We start from the raw sequence: 12295 nt of genomic DNA, 5'->3' as shown, positions 1-12295 counted from the left end.
TAAGTATTCTAATTTAGGTAAATTTTGATAACACTCAATAATGGCCTTGAAGATCAGCTGCTGTGTATTAGGCCGGTATCTGTGATTATCTTTGATAATGTATGATAACGAAGTTGTAAAGTTTAACCATAGACATAACAAACAATTCAATTTTAACCAAATTTAAATTAATTTTGTTTCAGGTAAATTATACTACGAAAGGGACTAGAGAAATACACACGGCTTAAAGTATATTTTTATTTATTAATATTATTTTTTATATTTTTATACATGTTATATATAAAATATATTACTAAAAAAATACAAAATAATTTAATAAAAAATAACAATCCCAACTTATGCCTTAACCTTTGAACACTCACCTTAATTAATTACACTATATTACATGTTAGAAAGATACACGGGGATAACGAATGAAAAAAACAGTAAAATTATCAGTGCTCATCCAATTGACGTATGGATAGCGTTGTAATGTTAAGAAGTAGTATCAGAAATCTGAAACAGCTCAGTATAATTTCAATTCTTCAAAATAAAATATTACTGAGGCTACAGTTTCTTAAATCAAGAATTTAAGTTACTCCATGTACAAAATGCATAGTAAAATTAGAGTACCTTTAGATTAGGAAACAAATTTACTTTACTGAACACCCTTTTTTAACTTATTTCTAAAAATAAAAAGTCAATAAAATAGAGGGATTATTAATATTAATAATAGTTCAAGCTCTGATGAAAGAAATTTTAATTTAAAAAAATTAAATCTTTTAAGCAGAGAATAAGTGTTGTAAATATTAATTTTACTTGATGACATTAACATTTAAGGGGATCTTATACATGTGGTCTGTTTTTTGACATTTTAGAACAAAAAGCCAGACAAAACTTCAATTTACATAGGATGGTCCGATTTCAGTTCTGTAAAGATATAAGAGTTCTTTGGCAACTTAACTAGGTTATATAGGAAACAGATTTTTTATTTTTGTATAAACAAATTGGGTTTTAATATTAAAAAAAATGCAAGTTTAATTTATTTAATTACAAGAAACTGAAATTTTTAAATGAAAATTGGTTCCCTAAATAACATAGTAAAGTATCCAGAGTACTAGAATCTGTTTACAGAATTGAAATAGGACCATCCTATGTAATTGAAATTTTGTTTGGCTTTTTGGTCTAAAATAAACCAAAATGGCTTTTACTCGTAGAAAAAATTATTTGAATTAAAAAATAATTCTTTGAAGCTTATAAAATTAACCGGTAAATTATTAATTGGCATGGGCAAAATTTATTTAAACCACTTTTTACTTAAATATTACAAATACAAAACTCCTTAAAAACAGACTGCATGCAATCCCCTTAATTGAAATGTATTATGAATTGTTTTTTATTTAAAAATGATATTTGTTGTAGGTACATACTATTAGTGTACATCTAAGATATACAATTCTGTTTTAAGCTGGCAAAGAATACACTTTTGAGAGAATGTGAGTCCCTATTTTTAAACTTTTGCTATGTAATTTTAATGAAAATGTATTTTAATTTGTATTAATGATCTACCTTTTTTTTGTTTTTTTTTTTTAGAAAAGATTAACAGATAATTTAAGGAGATTTTCCATTATTATTATCTAATAAATTTAAACATTTGTAGAATTATTATTATTGTCAAAGATACATTTTTTAGTTTTATTTAAATGTTCTAAAATATTGCATTGGTTAAAATAATGAAATACTTAACAAGTATTTCAATTTATTCCCATTCAAATATAACATTTAGTTTATTAAAACGATTATTGTCAACTAATAATAAAGATGGTAATCTAAATTTAAAAAGTGAAGTACCAATTGTCAAAGGATTACCAATTGTTGGCACTGCATTTTCTATTTTGGCTGCTGGAGGTGGAAAAAAGCTACACGAGTATATTGGTAAACGACATCAGGAATACGGACCAGTATTCAGAGAAAAACTTGGCCCCATTGATGCAATATGGGTTAGTGATCCAGCAGATATGAAATTATTATTTGCACAAGAAGGAAAACATGCTAGGCATATTTTGCCTGAAGCTTGGCTATTATACAATGAAACATATGGCCAGCAACGAGGACTTTATTTCATGTAATTTGGTAATTTCTGTAGTTTTTTTTTACCAAAACGTTTAACCATTTATACCTAGTATGTATGCAATTATTTAATTCAGCTACATCTACTTTAAAGTTAAGTGAGTAAATCATAATCCTTCAGAACAAGATTCCCATATGCATCAAGTGCCTGCGGATTAAAGTATATTTCTTGTAGTTAAGTCTCAATTCTACCATTATAATGTTTAACATCAAACATTTTAGTATAATCAATAAACAAAAATAACCAATTTAGTCTATAACAGAAATATAAAGTATTATTTATCCCTTGTTTTTTCATTGATTAGTTGAAAAAAAAATTAAAGCTTTGAACAATAAAACTTGGAAGACATTATTAATAAATTATAAATAATAAACGTTAATACAAATAATGTCTTAAAAATTAATAACTTAAAACATTAATTTTTTCGAAAATCTCAGACCTGCTATTAAAGTTAAAACTTTTTTTTTATAATCATGCTTTTATGTCGTTGGTTTATTAATATGACATTCCATACAACTTCATTAATTATTCAATTATTTCAAATGAATTTATGAACTATAATTACATTGTCGAATAATATGTATTCATAATTTTAGGGATGGAGAAGAATGGTGGACTTATAGAAAATTTCTCAATAAAATGATGTTGGTAGATAGTAATAAATGCTTTATAGAGTCAACTACAATAATATTGCAAGATGTACTAAATAAATGGAAAATGTTTAATGGTCTGCTTATTGAAAATTTAGAAACAGATCTCTATAGAATTTCAATATCTTGTAAGTACTTACATTTTTATTAATTTACCTGCTTATGAAATAAATAATTAAACTTTATTTTACAATCATTTTTCAGTTATGGTTTCATATTTAGTTGGTGGTGTTTTTGAAAAATGTAAAGAAGAGGTATCGAATGACATTAATAAGTTAGCTTATAGTGTGCAACAAATATTTCAAAGTAGTGTTAAATTTACAATTATTCCTGCCAAAACTGCTAAATTACTAAAACTAGGCATTTGGTATGACTTTGTAAAAGCAGTTGATGAATCAATTAATAATGGTAAAGAACTTTTTTGGTTTAGTTATAATGTTAATATAAGGGTTGGCGTATTTATGGAGACAGATCTGCTACCAGACTCTTTTTTTTTAAGCTAGTGAAGTAGGTTGCTGATAAGTGTTAAAAACATTTTGTCTGTATAATGTTGATAAAATTGTTCTGTACTTCTCGTGGTGATATTGGATGTAGTCTTTTGTATGTGAAAGATCTAATGCTAGGATTTCTTTCCGAGTTCTATGACAATTGGGTTGGTTAAAATATTGCAGTGGGCAATTTTTAAGGTGAAATAAAATACAATAAGTTATAGTATGAAGCGTTTAATCGTTTATATTTAAACAAATCAAAGAGTAAAATTATTAAGTGTATACACTATACTATAGATTATAATTATACCTACATGCCTTAATTTTTAAATAATTAAAACCAAGATCGTATATCTACTTATAAAAAAAATAAATATACTACTCTCTCCAGTCTTAATGAATAATTTGATATGAAAAATATATTAAAATATAACTATTATCAGCTAAAAAATGTGTGGTTGTAAGGAATCCATTCAGCTTTAATAATTGTAGTGTGTGCACGCCTAATAAGTATACTATTTTAAACATTTAAAACGAAAAGATGTGTAATCAATATATTGTTTATTTTTAATAATTAGCAAATCAATTGGTGTCGAAATTAATGGAATATAAAGGTGATGGGTTATTAAAGTCTATGTCAACTATTCAGGATGTATCTGATAATATGATTAAACGGCTTGTAATTGATTTCATACTTGCAGCTGGAGATACAGTAAGCTTTTTATACCCTACTTAAACAATTATTAAACTATTGTTATTGAGTAGTAATTTTTAAAGTAATTTATAGACTGCTTATTCAACTCAATGGGCCCTTTATACATTAGGATTGTATCCAGAAATCCAAGAAAATCTTAGAAAAAGTTTATATACAACATGTTTTTGGGAAAACGAGTTATTAAATAACATATTGAAAGAAGTATTAAGATTATATCCTTTAGCACCATTTCTTACAAGAATTTTGCCATATAACACGGTTTTAACAAACCATATAATACCAGCAAATGTATGTGAAGGGTAATGTAAATAGTATATTCGTTTTTTCATTCCAATACAAACACTGGTGGTATAACAATTATACAAATCGGCCGTTTTGCAGTGAAATGGGAATATAAATACATAATATTAAAGACACTTTGCGATGTATTGATGTTAAAATAAAACTATTATGTTATTCTTTAGAGTCTTGTAATAATGTCAATGTTCTCAAGCAGTAGAAATGAAAGTTATTTTAAAAATCCAAATCAATTTAACCCTGATCGTTGGAAACGTTTTGAAAGAAACAAATATTGTGGAGTTTACGAACCATTTGCAACATTACCCTATGGGTTTGGACCTAGGTCTTGTATTGGCCAAAAACTAGCACACATACAGATGTGTTCAACTATATCAGAGGTATAAACAAAAAATTATATTATAGAAATATTAACAACAGTTTGACCTATTATTGTTATTTTGATATGTATATATAGTGCATTAAAGGATTCAAAATACAGACAATAGAGCCAGTAAACATCGTTTTAGATCTAATAACAGTTCCTGATTCTAATATAAAAATTAAAATACATAAGATACAATAAAATCATCAAGTTCACTGTACTACTGTGTACAATATCTTTTAAATCGTACATTTATTTTTAAAATATTAAATAGTTCATTACAACTTAAAAAACAGGTAAAATAAATAATAAAATTACTTTTTTGTATTTTGGGGTATATTTTAGTATTAAAATAGGGAATCTATTAATTATTGTTATATTATATAATTAATAAACACTTGTGTTTGTATGGTTACACAATTTTTTTTATAATTTTATAGTGTTGTTACATTTTATAAACAATAATAAGTTATAGGTTGTGTCGTAATTATTATTTATTAGTTATCGCAAAGATTTTGATTTTCCCTTAGATAAGTTATTAGTCGTGTATGACGACCATATATGTTATTATTATCATCAGGGCCGGTGCTGAGAAATATGCAAGGGGGGGTGTCAAAATGAAGATGCCGACTAAAATATTTGAATACTTTCGTAAATATTTTATAACATTTTACAACACAAGTCACAATTTTTTGCTAAAATTAATGGGAATTAATAATTGTTGAAAATAATTTTTTTTTTAACTTTGAATTATTATTTTTTTAAGTATAAATAATACAAACAAATTTAGATAATAAAAAAACCATCAAAAGTTTAACTTTAATATGCCGTTTTTTTTTAATGCGGGCTATTTCCTTGTTATTTCTTCCAAATCAATTATATCGAGAATATCTCTGGTGGAGTTTAAAATCGCGGGAGTCATTTTTTATTATTTTTGAAAGAATAAGAAGAAGAAAAATGATAATGATGTGATATTGTGACTTGATTTTTTTGATTTTTAAAATGTTTTTGGAGCATAGAAATATTTTAGGCAGCTAACAAATGTATTTATTACTACATTTTCAGTTCTCAGTCACCAATACTAAAACAATTTGAGCCCTACTTTAAAAGCATTATTTTAAAAATGTTTGAATTTATTCAACATAATTATAACGTATTGCAGTTGAAACTGCAATTTAACCGAGATATAATCCAAATAGCCTTATTTTAAAAAATTTTATAAAAAATAATGAAATTGTATTCAAAATTATTATTAAAACCGTTGAAATAAACACAAAAGTGTATTTTTTTATAAATTATTATCTAAAAACAATTTTATTTTTATTTTAGTTAGGTACACTATTTAAAAATAATGGTCATGTCTGCTCCCTGCTCGCTATATATATATTATAGTAGGTAATATCCCACCGCAACGATAGTAATAAAGAAGAAACAAGACATAGTGAAGTAGTACCAAGGAACTCTCATAGGCCTTAAAAATCTGGCTTAATGATTTATTCTAAATACGTATCCATCTCATACCTTTTGTTCAAAATTTACTCGGGCAGGCTCAAAAGGATTGTTAGCAGCTCCTTGGTGTTTCATATTCATTCTCTAACCATATATATATATATATTAGATTACACACATTTATAACCAATACTTATTATTTTACACGCGCACACAGGACAAGCAAAAATAAACCCGCTAACTCTTTGCCTGCAGACTTAATACTATGGGTTATGTAATATGTCTAAAACAGAAGAGCAGGTTTTTTTTTTTATAGTAGGGAATCTTTTGGAATTTTAAAACTAAAACAAAAATATATACTTATAGAGGGATAGAATGTTTGTTTACAATAGACCAATAGGTCCCATGACCGAACATCGTTTGATATTATAATATACACCACAGCTATTATAAACAAAAAATAATACTTCTGCTAAAATCGGGAATAACCGAAAATGCATTGTTTTTTTTTTACTAAAAACTAAAATATTTTTGTATGGTCGTCCGTATGTCGACTATTCACTATTCGTCGCTAGATTCCAATAAAAATTATGTACCTACCTACTTTTATAAAATAAAAATAATAAATATGTTATTTGTATAATTTTACGGGGGTTATCATATTTACCAACTTTTTGTTCCGAATGTGCCGACTAGGTATACTTGAGTTTTCCGAGTGGGGGGGTGTCAAACCCCCCCCCACACCCCCCTTTAAGTCCGGCCCTGATTATCATTAGTCCATTTTAATTATTTTTATCATTTTAATAATGTTAAAGTTGAAAAAGTTCACTTCTTTAACTCTAAAATTAAAAAACAAAATAATACGATTTTTAAAATTTCAATTTTTACTTTTACTGGCTATAACTTTGAGAAAAAGAGTTGAAAATTATAAGGAATATTTATTTGGTATGCCCCTATACGGAAATAGTCTAAAATTTAAATTAAGTTTTTTTGTATTTTTTTGCTGTAATTTTAGGACCTTTAGGTTGAAAATTTGCCAGGAGTTAGAACTCGTATATGTATTGTATACGGAAAAACGTTGACAAACCAAAAAAATATCTTTTTATATTAAAATTGTATTCATTTATTATTATAGTTATAATTAAAATCTTCATCAATAACTGCTAGTCTGTTGTTAATATATTTGTCAAAAGTTAGTAAGTAAACTCGTAATTTTTAATGTCTAGTAATAATAATTATCGTCGTGCTTCTGTTTGTCTGTACAGTGTACATACTCCTACAGAAATAATATAAATGCGACCCCAGACACAATTAGAGTAATATCATTTACCGTCAATAAAAACCATTATGACATAAAACCAATCATTTACCGTGTCGCGCGTTAGGCGATAAAATTTTAGATAGTATAGAATCAATAATAGTAAGTTATTATCTTGTTATCGCACTTTCGCGGTCGCGACTCCGTATACGGAGAATTATGATTTATATATTATATTATATACATAAAAATGCTCACTAACACTAATGTTCATTTACGAGTAAACAGTTACTAATACAGTAAGAAATGTTTTTTTAAATTGCCTATACAATACTCCTTAATAAATGCTGGTGTAGAGGCTCCTTAAATGAAGAAACAGAATACAGAACAGCTTTTACAAACAGATTTGTAGAAAAAATTAAATTTCTTTTCTACGATTCTGTAATGCAAAATGTATTTTCCGTCAAGAATTTCTAATAACCAAAAAAGAAATTAATAAACTTATACCAAATTAGATTGGAAAATAACCACTTGTCGGCTGATAGTGAAAGATTACGTACGACCCTTAAAAATGGTAAATAATTGGTAAATGCCAAGTAAAATTTCCATGAATACATAACTAGTCTTTTTTTTATCATTGACATAAAGCTTTAATAAACAAAAAAGGCAACAGTACATACATTATAATATTATGTTATGCAAGTGCGGAGTACTTAAAATTAAGCGATAAAACATAGTGCGGAGAAGGAAAGTTTAAAAAGCTTGTTTTTATGACATTTATCAATTAATGCGATTCCGGCGGCAACGCGTTTAAACAAGAATATACATTTTAACAAATAATGTTTTTAACAAGTAATTATTAATGATTACAAAATATTGTATTTTTGACAAGAGTCCGATTAAAAAATAAAAGTAACTCACGCTAAAAGCTTTTCAACTTTGAATTTATTATTAGAAAAAATGGTTTAACAATTTAATTATTAATCTACCCATTAATAATTTTTGAGTTTATATTTTTTTATGAAAAGTACCTAACAGTATTACTTTTACAATATAAAAAATGCCTCAGTAAAATTGACAATATTTCGATACATTTTTTTAGTGGCAAAAACAAATACGAAAATTGTATCGTTAAACTAAGAATATTATTAAAATATTCACTTTCTTGAGTAAAAGAAAAGGAAAGCTTTTTTTAAAAATGTATGTAAAACGTTAGAATACCGCAATTGTAATGTATTGTAAAAAAAATATCCTAGAAATTTATTAAATGTTATTTTTTACAAAAAAAAAAATTATTAATCGAGATTTTTCCTACTGCGTTGTATACATATTTAATTTAAAATATTTTATAATGTATTTCTTTTGGAAGGGGGGTAAGTAGAATAATTTAAGGCGCAAATTTAGTTTACCAGTGGCGCTATATATATAATGTATAATATATATTAATGTATGTATATATGTATAAATTACGAAAAACTTTTAAGGTTTTTTATAATATGTTGTTAATTATAGAAAACTTTCACTGCTCTGATGCACATTGGCGGTCTAGGTTCGGTCCGATCACTATCCGGTCAAAATCGGTAGTGCGTAGTCTAATGGAACGGTTCACACTATTGGTGGCGGTCAGGTTATGAATTAATTAATATAAATCTATAAATATACATGTAAATATGTATGTATATATAGTTTATGTTATCATCTACCTATGTAAATTGTTCGATAGGTAATGACCGAATCCAATTACTTAAATTTGTTATATAAAATTGAAAAAACTCGTAATTTTAAAGCTAGCATCTTCTCAGTTTTAAATCGAAGCATATTATTATTTTCCCAATACTTTGAAATATTTAGTTCAAATACGAAATGTCCTGTGCAAAAATTTTATAAAATTGAGCTAGATACTAAACATATTTCTTAAACTTTATTTGGTAAACTGCCTATCTCTGCAAACAAATCAATCTAATTCAATCAGAACTCCAAAACGCGTAATCCGACAATAATTTGAAAACAGATATAGATTATTCAACATTTTCTTGATGCCATGACCGAAGTACATTTTTAATTTTGTTTTTATTATAGTTGTAAAATTGTTTTAAAAAACGTATAAAGTTGAACTTTTCAAAATAAATAAATAAATTATGTACGTATAAATTTCCAAGTAAAACTACGATATAAATATAATATAAGCAAAAGAATCAATTATGAGCATTTATACATGTATTGACCATCAGGTCATTATGCATGTATGTAGGATGTATGAATAAATGTTTATTCCATTATCGACTAACAACACTTCTTTAATACATATTATACACTTGTTTATGGTTACTATCACCTAGACAACTGATGGTAAAAAAGAATAAATGATGAGTTAGGCTCGTACAAATATTAACACGTCAAAATGTGTCAATCACCTTACCATCCACTTCTACCGACATTTTTTCTTTTTAAGTTTAATTCATTTCATTTTTTATTCAAACGCCGTTCTATAACTAACGTTAGACTATTTTTTAAAAATGTTTTTAAAATAAGACAAAAGTTATTCAAAAATATTTCTTTAAACAACCCTGTTGAATTTATTGTATTATAATAACAATCATTGAGTTGTACTATAAGTCTGAGTAAGTTTATAAAGTACTCTTTATACACTTTTTTTTCGGAGATAAACTGACAATACTTACTATTAAATTCGTGTATAATTTTAAAATATTTTTAATTAAGTGATATTTTAATACAAATTCTAGTGCGCATAAGTTAGTGAACGTTAAATTAAGTATAATGAATTTTATAATATATTTTTTTAGTCATTGCCTATTGAATAATGGAATCTGGAAGCACTGATATCGTCAAACTTTTGTTATACATTTTCAATGTTATACTCGGGGTAATTAATAATTTTCTAATTGTTGATTAATATATAACCAAGTAACCTATTTTTTCAGATTACAGGCGTCGCTTTAATGATAATTGGTATTATAGTAATTGCCGACTTGGGCCGATTTTCTAATTATTTAAGTACATCTATTACAGTTCCACCAATTATGTTCATAGCCTTAGGAATATTAGTCATATGTACTTGCATATTTGGATTTTATTGTATAGAGAAGCACAACTACTACATTTTAATAGTGGTATATGGTTAACATTAAACAAATATAAAGTTTTTCCAAAGTTTGAATAACTGTAATAATCATATACATTTTAGTTCACCTTACTTTTATTGCTGATTTTGGTAATCGAAGTAATTTTGGCAATTTCTTCATCAGTATCTAAAGAAAATTTCAATAACGATCTAAGACACAATCTTAAGTCGTCAATGGGAAAATATTCATTTGAAGATACTGATCGCCAGTCTTGGGCTACTCTACAAAGAAAAGTGGGATAGTATAATATTTTGTATAATCATAGACGCAAATAGTATAAAATATATTAGTATATTTAGTGCACAGAAATTATTAGAGACAATTTATAGGGTTTACTCTATTTGCGTCTTTGCGTACTTATATAGGTTTATAATTAATATGTTCATGTTTTTTTTTATAAATATATTTTTTCTATAGCTAGAGTGTTGTGGAGTAGATACACCCAGGGATTGGGTCATTATATTTCCAGAAAATCAAGTTCCTGTTTCATGTTGTCAAAATTTACCCGATGAATCTGGAGCACTATGTCGAAATTTATTCGACGAAAGAATAATTTATCAAAAAGGATGTTACAATGTCTTGAGTGATCGAGTGAAGAGTAGAATGACGACAATGTTGTATATTGCATTAGCATTTTCACTCTTACAGGTAAGATTGGGCAAATAATTATATTTCTAGGCTTTCATATTTTTACATTTAAAATTATTATTATTATTATTATTATTATTCATATGTTTATTATTAGTACGACAAGAGTTAAAACATTTTTATTAAAATAGATAAAATTTGTCGGAATTATCAACTATATTATAAATGGTATCCCTTATTTTCGCATTTACCGAAAACAGATCTATATAGTATACAATGTTACACAAAATTATATAACACCACTAAGTTCTCGTTTAGCCCCAAACTCGTATTCCAATAACCACACTCGCCGCTTAAAAAATTAGTCTTGTCACTTGTGACCTTATTAACATCAATAACAAAATTGTAATAGTAGTAATAGCAACATTAATAAGAAAATGTAAAAAAATGTTTTAACTAATTAGCAAACCAAACGTTTAAGTCCGGGAGTGTCTACTGGGCGTCCTTTCCATTCGAGCCGCCACGTTTAGTAAAAGTGAATGAAAATAACAATTTTACTTATTGTATTATTACTATATGTACATATAACAGATAAAAAATTATTGACGACAAAAAAAATATTTTATTATGTTTTAGGTTGTTGGCGTTATTCTGTCTTCTTTTTATACGTACTTTTTAAAAACTGATCATGAAAGCAAGTAAGACAATTATATGACAATCTACATAATATATGCAATCATTGTATATACTCATAAGTCGTATATATACCTACATATACACTATGATTATGTCTAAACATAATTGTGTAAAAAAAGTAGGTAGGTATGTAGTAGTAGAACTTCAGTTAATCATGATTAACTGCAGTGCTATTTATAAATTATGCATGTATGATTTTAAGTATCTAACTCAACCATTTTCAGTTTCCACTTCGGTAAAAATGTTGATTATAATATAATATCATAGCAGATAAAAAAACAAGAATTTAGAACAGTTATGTAAAACTAAAGACTCATATCATTGTTTTTCTTTTTACCAATTTTTGAATTAGTCTACCTTAACAGTCTGTACATTGTATACCAAAAGCAATTAAGACAATTACCATGTATTTGTAGAAATATAATTTTGATTAGTGTAATTGTTATTATAAAATATTAATATATACATTTTACTCATTTATGGTATTACTTATTCATTTCACTAAACACTGTAATTCATTGTTTAGGTACCTACTAA

At 26.3% G+C, this 12295-nt stretch overlaps 2 protein-coding genes across 5 annotated transcripts; both read left to right on the top strand.

The window, feature by feature from the left end:
* The first annotated feature begins 104 nt into the window (after positions 1-104).
* LOC126838570 (cytochrome P450 315a1, mitochondrial) lies at positions 105-4992 on the top strand. Of its 2 annotated transcripts, XM_050573085.1 has the most exons (9): positions 105-228; positions 1402-1475; positions 1573-2104; positions 2707-2888; positions 2965-3168; positions 3827-3960; positions 4036-4251; positions 4428-4640; positions 4718-4992. In XM_050573085.1, exons 3-9 carry the CDS (start codon positions 1713-1715, stop codon positions 4823-4825), a joined length of 1449 nt encoding a protein of 482 aa, XP_050429042.1. In that variant the 5' UTR covers positions 105-228; positions 1402-1475; positions 1573-1712; the 3' UTR covers positions 4826-4992. The 2 variants fall into 2 exon arrangements, with proteins under 2 accessions (XP_050429042.1, XP_050429043.1); XM_050573086.1 differs by lacking the exon at positions 4718-4992 and having other exon boundaries at positions 4036-4262; positions 4428-4544.
* LOC126838571 (tetraspanin-9-like) lies at positions 4861-12084 on the top strand. 3 transcript variants are annotated; one of them, XM_050573089.1, is made up of 6 exons: positions 4861-4920; positions 10136-10215; positions 10274-10462; positions 10537-10707; positions 10892-11122; positions 11699-12084. In XM_050573089.1, the coding sequence occupies exons 2-6, from the start codon at positions 10153-10155 to the stop codon at positions 11762-11764; spliced, it is 720 nt and encodes a 239-aa protein (XP_050429046.1). In that variant the 5' UTR covers positions 4861-4920; positions 10136-10152; the 3' UTR covers positions 11765-12084. The 3 variants fall into 3 exon arrangements, with proteins under 3 accessions (XP_050429046.1, XP_050429045.1, XP_050429044.1); XM_050573088.1 differs by lacking the exon at positions 4861-4920 and adding an exon at positions 7168-7493; XM_050573087.1 differs by lacking the exon at positions 4861-4920 and adding an exon at positions 9540-9952.
* The last annotated feature ends 211 nt before the right edge of the window (positions 12085-12295 follow it).

The sequence above is a fragment of the Adelges cooleyi genome, unplaced genomic scaffold (assembly GCF_023614345.1).
Source record: "Adelges cooleyi isolate 19-005CV unplaced genomic scaffold, UGA_ACOO_1.1 ACOO_flye_CR_arks_rails_tigmint_CR_PRNA_30, whole genome shotgun sequence".
Classification (NCBI taxonomy): domain Eukaryota; kingdom Metazoa; phylum Arthropoda; class Insecta; order Hemiptera; family Adelgidae; genus Adelges; species Adelges cooleyi.
Note: the sequence above shows the minus strand (reverse complement) of the source record. Positions and strands in the feature narration are given on the sequence as shown.

Coding starts and splice junctions, on each gene's coding strand:
- LOC126838570 (XM_050573085.1), top strand. CDS start 1,713: ATGAAATACTTAACAAGTATTTCAATTTATTCCCATTCAAATATAACA. Junction 3,169..3,826: donor TGATGAATCAATTAATAATG/GTAAAGAACTTT, acceptor TTTAATAATTAG/CAAATCAATTGGTGTCGAAA. Junction 3,961..4,035: donor TACTTGCAGCTGGAGATACA/GTAAGCTTTTTA, acceptor AGTAATTTATAG/ACTGCTTATTCAACTCAATG.
- LOC126838571 (XM_050573089.1), top strand. CDS start 10,153: ATGGAATCTGGAAGCACTGATATCGTCAAACTTTTGTTATACATTTTC. Junction 10,708..10,891: donor GGGCTACTCTACAAAGAAAA/GTGGGATAGTAT, acceptor TTTTTTCTATAG/CTAGAGTGTTGTGGAGTAGA. Junction 11,123..11,698: donor TAGCATTTTCACTCTTACAG/GTAAGATTGGGC, acceptor ATTATGTTTTAG/GTTGTTGGCGTTATTCTGTC.